We start from the raw sequence: 10,066 nt of genomic DNA on the forward strand, positions 1-10,066 counted from the left end.
GAGGATGATCCAGCTCTGAGTCAAGCCCCAAAGCTTAATTGTTCTCACCTTCCTATTCTTGGGTGCGTAAAGGCATTTGCTCCCTTTAGGGAGCAGAACAGGCTGTTTTGGACTCGTAGCTACCAGCCAGCTGCTGTTAGGAGCCTGCTCCCTTCCCCTTTCTCCTCCTAAGCTCTTTCCTCGCTCAGGTTTGCCTGCTGGGGCTGTTCACAAGCTCCTCCAACTCCCAAATCACTGTCTCAACGTGCTCCACTGGGGACAGTGCACAGCCTGCACACATGATTCCCTGTCCCCCAATATTGCTGTCCCCACTTTCTGCCCCAGTGGCAGGGTGAGCTAGCCAGCTGGTGCTGTCATGATAAAAACCACTTAGTGCCATGCACTGTCTTTGATGCATCCTATAAGAGATGGTGCCCAAGAGGGAAGGGTGATTGTCACTCCTCCAGCTCATTCAGTGATCTCTGCCATTCCTCAGTATCCATGATGTTGGAGCCTACTCTGCAGTTTTTTACTCTTTCTTTGCTCTCAACTCTGCACACTGCTCAAGCCCCCGGGGGGTGGTGGTGGATGCAGAATCCCCCATTTCCAAGGAATTGCTGAAAGATGCGAGGGCCCAGGCACAACAAGTGACTTGTCCCGGGCCCTTTCAGAGAGAGCAACAGTTCTGCTCTTGTGTTATTTCTGTCAGGCTTTGGTGTCGAGCTGTGTTCTGTCTCTGATGGTTTTTCTTGTCTGGTGGGCAAGAAGCATCATGCTGTGTCTAGTTTTCTGTCAAGCCTGGGGATCTGCAGGTTGCTTTTAAGGGATCTGCAAAAGATCACTGGGAACAGCTATCTTCCAGCCCTCTGCCCTATCTTTCTGCGGAGTTCAGAATATTTTTGATGACCTGTAAATGTAAGTATTGAAAACCACTGGTGTGGTTCGACTGCTTTCTCAGGAGACCTTGAATCATGTCCCTGGTCAACTGCAGACTTGCTCTGTGATCTGGATGAGTCACTTCATTTATCCCATGCCAGGTTCCCTGTTTGTAAATGTTCAAGAAATAAATCTGCTAGTGACTGTGGAATGTCTCAACTTTGCTAACGAAGGCATGTACCTACTTGGATGGGGATATTGTTTGGGCAACGATAAGTATTCTAGTAAGTTGTAAAGTGACCTGAGATGGTGTTGAATAAGGAGACATCTACTTCCCTTGGAGTTAACCAGATCTAGCTGCCTCTGTGTAAACTTGCCTCCAGCAAATGACTGGCATAAGGGCAGCGTGAAGAAGAAACAAAAGGCTCTGAGATGTGTACAAATGCTTTATTAAAGCAGACAACAAAAAGCCCTTTCTTTTGTTCTTATGATTGCCGCAGCAATCGGTTGAAAACTCTCCTGAGTTGGACTGAGATATGACATAGCTGTTTCAGCCTTTCGTTAGAGGAGTGAAACATTTTACTTGACCTGAAATAAATTTTGTTTCGCTTCTTCGTGCTTTCCTTTCATTTTAAATGTCTCTGGTCTAAAGCACACTTGCACAGTGAAAATTCTCTTAGAAAATGTGAAGAGCACATTATTGAAAATGTAGAAGTTAAATGCTTGCTTTCTTTTTCTTTTTTTCCCCCCCCCTTCCAGAAGCTTTCCCTGTCTCTGGTTGAAGACATCCGTAAATTCAGTGCATAGGAACTGGCAGCCTGACAGCAGTGTTGCTGCTGAACTGAGCCTTTTCCTCCAAGTGTGCAAGGGTTGAGTGGCTTTTCCTGTATTCCTGCCCATGTGTTTTCCTTCATTAGGCTTTGGGTACAAAGATGTTGTTTGAGATCACTGGTGTCTAAGCTGTCTATTGCGTTTGAACTGGATGATGATGTTGACACTCAAATCCCTGTTTGATTTCCTAAATTTGGCTAGAGACGTGGCAGTGACTCAATGAGCATGTTATCTAAACGCGTGCACTTGGGACTTGGGCATTGTGCTGACTTAACGAATCTCCGCCTGTCAAGCGCGGCTGGGAACGTGAAACTTTATGATCGTGTCGTACTGCCTACAGACAAAAAACATAACCACGTATTTGGTAATCCAAAGGGAGGCAAGGGAACAAATAAGTCACTTGTTAAATGTGTCCGCGTCTGTGTGTGCGCACATATATAATTATATCTCTAACAGCTCTAAACCCAGAGCACCCTCCTGAACTTTGCGGTATGGTGGGGAATGATGGCATGCATTCGACTGATTAACCAAAAGCGGAACCTGTTCACGGCTCGGATCTGCGGAGACTGGGTTGCCAGGTCCCACTTGCTCTTTGCCTCTCCTTTGGACGGGAAGGACTCCCCTTTCCTGTCATAGGGATGGCTGCTGCGTTCTGGCCAGCAGAGATATTCAAATGTTCATTAAGTCTTTTGGATAATGTTTGCAGTGACGCTTGAGGCAATATTTCAAAACCACCCACGCGAGTTAGGAGTTTGTCCCAACTGAGCCGCCTAAGAGACAAAGTCTTGCTGAAGACCAGCAAGCCATGTGGGACTTCCTCAGGCCACAGGTTTAACATGTCTTTAAACTATGCTGTACAGCTACCAAATCCCCAGTTCTTCTCACCTCTTTTGTCTCACAGAGGCTGTGTTATTATTACATGTATTTTTTTAGCCGGATTTATTCCTGATCGGCTTCCCCACGTGTTCCCGAATGCCATGCTGGTGCTGCGGAGGCAGGCGTGGCTGAGCAGCCTGCAGAGGGACAGTCGTGTTTTTCAGTGGCATTGCCAGTTTAACTGCAGGTTAAGCTGTGGCCTGGGTGCCCGAGGCAGTTTTGAAAATGGGTGTCTTGGCAATATTTTTAGAGGTATTTAAACATCTAAATATACTAAGAGTTGCTAGCGTGGATTTTCAAGATGCATTTAATTGCCTGTGTCCGATGGGAACTTCTGAAAAGCTTGTTAGACAGCTATCAGCACAGTTAGATGCCTACATAACCAGAAGATTTTTTGGACTTCAAAATGTTTGTCAGTAAAAATGTAAAAAATGAAAAAGTGAATGTGATTTGTTAACCAGGCTTCTACAAAACCAAAGGACAAATGCATGATACTTCACAGGGTTATCATTGCAAGTCTATCTCATAAGCTAATTCTTTATCATTAAGGTATCAAAACTAGAGTATTTTAATAAGCTTAAAAAGGTTATCTATCCATATTCCTGAAGGAGGTTAAAGACAGCTTACAAGTGTATCTGTCTGTCAGTAATACATTTGCATATCAATAACAAAGCCTGATAGCTAAAAAACATGCTTTTCCTTGTGTGAACATTATTGTGTATGCTGTTCTCTCCGTTTTCATATGCCTCTACAAACAAGCTTAGCTCTCTAGCATCCTCTACCTAACTAATTGCATTTACATAGTTGCAATATTTATTATGTGGTCAGACTGACTTTTCCTCCCTCCTTCTCTCTGCCTTTTCTCAGAGCTGTCTGTCTGTTCATGCTTCCCAGTGCAGCAGCTGAGTGCCTGATGTGTTCTCTGACTCTTCTCATGGTCAGGTATTTCTTGAAGCCTTCAGAAAATCCCAGAGGAACTTGCCATCTGTGATATTTGTGGCATTTCTCTGCTGGTGCAGAGACCATCTCAGCATGCAGACTCTGGGATTCACTTTCAGAAAGACTTTGGTTCAACAGCAAAAGAAATTCCAAGCACCAACCATTGCTGCGGGAACAGCTGAAACATCTCTCTGGTAAAGTTTTATTTATCAAAAAGATGCAGAGCCTCATCAAAATGCAATTTGCTGAGCCCTGGCTCTAGATTGAGAAACTACTTCTCAAAGCCAAAGGCAATTTTCCACGTAAAAAGAAGACTTAGGGTGTAGCATAGGTGTGTTTTGGGAGTTGTGAAAGCCATGCTACAATTTGGCATGAACGGCAGTGCTTGCCTGCCATGGGGCTTTGGAGTGAAAGATCAAAATAAAGATAAACATAAGCAGGGAAACCAACCACAATGGATGAAAGGTTAGAAAAAGACTAGTATATCATAGAGAGACTGTTAGTATGCCACAAAAGTATAAGACTACCATTTGGTAGACACTGTTGTATCTTTTTTAAATTCTCTTCTGCATTATAGGGTGTGTTTTTGGGTAGGGTCAATGTTTGGCAAATTGAAGATGAAAATCTGTAAACCACGCCAAGCTGATGAAGACAATAACTGTCTCCTCCTTCACGCCCATGCACACCCAGCCCACCTCCAGAAACAGATAAAAGGAAGCATCTACTGCCCTCGAGTCAGAGGGACTCACTTTCCTTCTCTCTGTAGTCATCTGCTGTAGCACAACTGCGTTGATCTTCTCTTCTTGGTTTTTGGCTCTGCTTAGAAGAAACAACCATGTCTCGACAGTCTGCCTGTAGAAGCTTTGGAGGCGGGAGTAGAAGGGGCTACAGCTCTTGCTCTGCCATCGGCGGTGGCTTTGGAGGAGGTGGCAGCAGAAGCAGGAGCAGCTACAGTTCATACTCCACGTCCAGGGGATTTGGAGGTGGTGGACGTTGTGGAGGGTTTAGCAGCAGGAGCCTCCATAACATAGGCAGCGGCGGAAGGATTGCCGTGGGTGGATGTTATGGCGGTGGAGGATATGGAGGCAGAATTGGCTTTGGTGGTGGCTATGGAGGACTGGGTGGCTACGGAGGAGGACTGGGTGGTGGAGGAGGACTGGGTGGCTTTGGTGGAGGAATAGGTGGTGGAGGACTGGGCGGCTTTGGTGGAGGACCAGGCGGCTTTGGTGGAGGACCGGGCGGCTTTGGTGGCCCGGGCTTTGGTGGCCCAGGCTTTGGTGGCCCTGGCTTTGGTGGCCCTGGTAGAGGTGGCCCTGGAATCCAGCCAGTGCAGGTTGACCCAAGCCTCCTACAGCCAGTCCATGTTGAGATTGATCCCCAGATCCAGCAAGTGAAAAACCAGGAGAAGGAACAGATCAAGACTCTTAACAATCAGTTTGCCTGTTTCATTGATAAGGTGAGAGGACGGGATTATTGTGTCTAATTAAGTGTCAAAACTTGGAGGAACTTTAATGTGCTGCAGAAATGTCCTTTTCAGCTAAATATCGGTAGGCCAGGAAGCTTGAGAATAGTTTTTTATTTAGTATTGCCAGGGAAAAGATGAGAATCACTCTTCCATATGAGATCAAAGCTATATCTTCAGGGCTTTATTCTAGACTTGCACTAGACTCAATTAATAGATTGTTCTTGCAAGCAGGTTAAACGCCTCCATATACCTGCACATTTCACGGACAAACTTGTACTTCTGTACTGTTCCCTTTCCAGATACCTTCCTCCTTTATGTTAAGTATTCCCTAATGTAATTTTGTTCTATTTGTTTGTCTTTTTAAAAATTTATTTAGAGTAGAAATCTGAGATATTTATACTGCCTGCTTTGGAAATGTATTTGGAGTTGGTGCTGCATTTAAATGCTCCTTTGACTTGAATATGTCTTAGAAACTCCTTCCTTTTCCTGATCTTGCAATTTACTCAACAATAGAAAAAATTGTCAGGATGTTAACTAGCTCCTCCACCATCGTGCAAAGGAGAATCAGCACCCTTTTTATGTGATGAACCGAGTGCCTTGGCTGCTGCTGCTGTTTGGAATGTGATGGTTTCTCCCTGTGTTGGGTTTTAGGTTCGCTTCCTGGAGCAACAGAACAAGGTCCTCTCCACCAAGTGGGAGCTCCTGCAACAGCAAGGGCCTTCTGGGCCAAGGAAGAACCTCGATGTCATCTTTGAAAGTTACATCCAGAACCTGAGGAGGCAGCTGGACTCAATCTTGGCACAGAGGGGACAACTGGAATCAGAACTGCAGAACATGCAGCAGTACGTGGAGGATTACAAAACCAAGTAAGTGCAGTGAGAGTAACACAGAAAGCAACTCAAGCAGTTGGCAATGGCAGCCTTTACCTCCCAGGTCATTTTTCTTCACATACGTACTTTATATAGCAATTATAGACATCACTCTTTCAGTCCAAATATTTTTTGTTCGTTTTGGTTTAGTGGCCTTAGATAGGAAAGTTCCGTAATCTCAGCTTGTCTTTTTACTCTCCGTAGGTATGAGGAAGAGATCAACAGGCGCACAAGTGCAGAGAATGAGTTTGTGGTGCTCAAGAAGGTGAGTCACACACACTACACGATTAGCACTTGAATACTAGGCTCTATCTGTGCTTCCAGGGGATTCCCTTTGAAAGGGAAGTCCAAGGGAGACTGTAGGATTGGTCAACTACTACTGGAGTGCTTTTTCTTTGTGCAACTGCATGGCACTGTGTCATGGCTGTTACCCTCAGCAGAAACAACAGTTTGTGTCGTCCTGAAGGATTTCCAAAAAGAGATGAAACTATTCTCTGGTCTTTCCTTCAGGATGTGGACAGTGCCTACATGACTAAAGTAGAGTTGGAAGCAAAGGTGGGATCTCTGACTGATGAAATCAACTTCCTGAGGTGCTTCTACGAGGAGGTAAGGAGCTTTCACTTCCCCTTAGGTAGCTGGGACTCTGATGATGTATTTTCCTTCAAAAGAATCTTGAGGCTGGTTTGGGTCCTAGGTGGGTTTACTCAGGGAGCAATACAGTGTTTTGTAATTGCTAATTTGTGTCTGCTCGTATTTTGATGCTTTGCAGGAGCTGTCTCAGATGCAGACCATCAGCCGGGACTTGTCCGTGGTGGTGTCCATGGATAACAACCGGCACCTGGATCTGGAGAGCATCATTGAGGAAGTCCGACGCCAGTACGAACAGATTGCTCAGAGCAGCAGGGCTGAGGCTGAGGCTTGGTACCAGAGCCAGGTGAGTTGTGAGGCAGCTGAGGAAGCCTGGCTGATGGCTAGAGTCCGCAGATGGTTTAGGACAAAATGAGAGATCTCAAAGGGAATCTCTTTAAGCTAGTGGTACAGGCATCCATGCAAGGAAGTCTCAAAAGGAAGTGTGTTGCTTTTGAGGGACCTAGCTGATTTTTCAAGGAGTCCAGGATCTTTGTGCAAGGTACAATACTCAATAAAGATGACCAAAGACTTACCCTAACTGGAAAATGCCAGCCCAAAATAGCTCTTCTGAAGCCAAAGGATGCATATTAGTATAATTAAGACCTATCTCAAAGTTCAAAAACACAGCAGAAAGTAATTATTTGAGTCTCAGAACCATTTTTTACATTGAGCCAGGCATCAACATCATACTGACCACTGTCATAACTGCTGGTAGTAGCATGTGAGCAGCAGTGAAACTGTTGACAAATCTTGTCTAGGCACCAGGAATGTTTCACTGAAGTTGTGCTTTGTCTTGGTGCCATCAGTATGAACAGCTGCAGAGCACTGCTGGCAGGCATGGGGACAGCCTCCGCAACACCAAGATAGAGATCCAAGAGCTGACCAGGAACATCCAGAGGCTGCGGGCTGAAATCGAGAATGTGAAGAAGCAGGTAAGGCTTCGCGAGCACCTCCTTGTGCACTGGCATCAGGTTGGGTCCCAGAGGAGCAGCGTTGGGGGGCCAGGATGGTGCAGCAGGAGCGTGGTCACTGAACTGCAATGCTTTTGGAGGACCTTGCTTATTCCTGCCTCTTTTCCATCCAGTTTGTGCCTTGGGGACTGCTCCAGTGGAGGGGATGTGGAAGGGAACTGAGAAACTGCCTTGCTTCTTTCACAGAACCAGCAGCTGCAGGCAGCTATTGCTGAGGCAGAGGAGCGGGGTGAGATGGCCCTCAAGGATGCCAGGATCAAACTGGAAGAGCTGGAAAGTGCCCTGCAGAAAGACAAGGAGGAGCTGGCTCGCTTGCTGAAGGAATACCAGGAGCTGCTGAACATCAAGATTGCCCTGGATGTTGAGATTGCCATGTACAGGAAGCTGCTGGAGGGAGAGGAGAGCAGGTAAGCACTTGACCTTTGAATATATGAGAGGGATATCATCATCTGTGCTGGAATCCTTCAGTTTTGCAGTTCTTTTCTACTTCCAGCATGGCTATTCTGATTAAAATGGGTAAAATAGCTATTTGTCCTTTGGATTACATTTGCGGGGGAAGGTCGGAATTGATGATGGGCATACTGTTCGCTAAAGATGGTACTACTATGATTTTCTTTCGTGCTAATTTTTCAATGAACCTTAAGTCTGGAAGAAACTCAATGTAAAGGGAAATTGTCCCTGCCTCCTCTCACTAAATAATTTAGTGATCCCAAAGTGGTTAATTACAGCTGGAAAAGGAAAAAGAAAACAACCACAAAACCTTGGAAAAGAGTTATATAACTTCTCAGGTTTAGATGCCATGTATTAAATAACATTTGCTAATCTCCCTTCACAGGCTCTGCGGCGATGGCATGTCCAACGTGAATGTCTGTAAGTATCTGCATTTGTTCAGTTGCGAGGTAGTGGTGAGCTGTGTCACCTAGGACTCCCGCCCTACGGTTGTATAACATGTAACCTGTGCTTCTCTTCCAGCCGTGGTAGGCAGGACCACCATCTCTGGAGGCAGAGGAGGCTTCGGAGGAGGCAGTGGCATAGGAGGAGGCTTCGGAGGTGGAAGCGGCATCGGAGGAGGCGGCTTCGGAGGTGGAAGCGGCATGGGAGGAGGCTTTGGAGGTGGAAGCGGCATAGGAGGAGGTGTTTGTGGAATAGGAGGAAGCTACGGAGGTGGAAGCATCGGAGGCAGCTATGGAATAGGAGGAGTGCACAGTGGTGGCTTCTCTTCTGGAAGTGGAAGAGTGTGCGGCTCTGGAGGAGGTGGCAGCTTCGGCTCCAGTGGGGGATCCTCCTCTGTACGGAGATGTGTCACAACCACCTCTGTCAAATCTTCAGGAGTAAGATTCTGAGCCCTGAAGTCAGTTCAGAAAGTGAAAGAAGCATCTCCTCTCTTCTCCTGGCAGTAGCACAGCCTCCTTAAATCCACCTCTGGTATCCTGCCATGAAACGAACTGTGTCCCCCATGGCCCTCCACACACCAGCTTGTCTTCCTGGCTTGTCCCCAGGAAGGCAGTCTCGTGGCAAGGCCATGCCCTCTTCAGAGTCCTGGCAAGCTGCTGGCTAGCCCCAAGCCCAGGGACGAAATAAGTCCGAGCAAAGCAAAGTCTCACTTGGGGATACCCAGAACGGAGAGCTGATTTAAAGGAGGGAAACGCTCTGCCTTTCTTGCTGTGTTGTACATTTCTGGCTGCCTAGTGGCAAATGTGTATGAAAGTCCTCTTTGCTCCTCTTCCCTCATGTTTGCTCCTCTTCCCTCATGTCGCTTCCTAGATGGCCATATCTCTGGGGTGCTTCAGTGGGCAGCACAGCCTGCTCCTTCCACTCGCTTCCATGGCAGGTGTGGGGAAAGAGGGTCTCCATCCTCAGCAGAGCTGGGGAGGGAGCAAGTTCTCTGCAGATGGCCAGAGGGATTAATTGCCCTGGAGTGGAGCAGCCGGGCAGGTTTACTCACCTGGTAGCCCCAGGAGCTTGCTCGAGAGTGGTAGTGGCTACCACTTCCACCTCTCCTTGCTCTGCGACACCTGCTAACACCTGATGCACGCCTGGCCTTTCTCCAGCATGCTCTTTCCCAAGCATGCTCCTCAGCGTTAGGCACTCTTTGACATGGAACAGGATGCACTGTGCCCACCTCCCTTCCTCTTCTGTTCATGGTATCTCCTACTTCCTCGGGATGTTGCCACTCTCAATAAATTGCAGAGAACATACGTGATGTCTATGTGGTCTTGTTTGAAAAGTCACTGCTATGCAAGCTGATTTTGCCTTGGGGAAGCCACTTGAGGGCAAACTCTGGGTTGGTCTTCTGTTCAACACTGTCACGTTGGGATGGTGTTAGGAGGGAACGGAAAGGGCGTGTGGAGGGAGCTAGGCGAGTGCGTAGGCACTGGGGATGCCTCTTGACTCTTACCGGTCATGTTAGAGCCGAATGCAGAAAATTATGGGCTTTGTGCAGGAGCACTGCCAGTGCGTCAGGGCTACACCAGTGGAGATGCAAAGATGATGATGATGGCAATTGGCAGGGGGAGGAGGGAGCGGCAAGAGATCAGTCTGCTCTTGTTAGTTCTTCTGAGCTTCCTGCATCAGGGTGGACTTTGATTAGTGTCAGGAGAAGGTGGCAGTGGCAGAAGTCTTATGGGCAG

The 10,066-nt window shown here is 47.1% G+C and overlaps 1 protein-coding gene across 1 annotated transcript; it reads left to right on the forward strand.

Moving 5' to 3' along the window:
* The first annotated feature begins 4,219 nt into the window (after positions 1–4,219).
* On the forward strand, positions 4,220–9,634 carry LOC112994416 (keratin, type II cytoskeletal 3-like). Its single transcript, XM_026118748.2, has 9 exons — positions 4,220–4,957; positions 5,618–5,832; positions 6,040–6,100; positions 6,346–6,441; positions 6,605–6,769; positions 7,272–7,397; positions 7,623–7,843; positions 8,272–8,306; positions 8,409–9,634. Exons 1-9 carry the CDS (start codon positions 4,337–4,339, stop codon positions 8,777–8,779), a joined length of 1,911 nt encoding a protein of 636 aa, XP_025974533.2. The 5' UTR covers positions 4,220–4,336; the 3' UTR covers positions 8,780–9,634.
* Positions 9,635–10,066: the final 432 nt, after the last annotated feature.

The sequence above is a fragment of the Dromaius novaehollandiae genome, chromosome 28, assembly GCF_036370855.1.
Source record: "Dromaius novaehollandiae isolate bDroNov1 chromosome 28, bDroNov1.hap1, whole genome shotgun sequence".
In the NCBI taxonomy this organism is placed as follows: Eukaryota; Metazoa; Chordata; class Aves; order Casuariiformes; family Dromaiidae; genus Dromaius; species Dromaius novaehollandiae.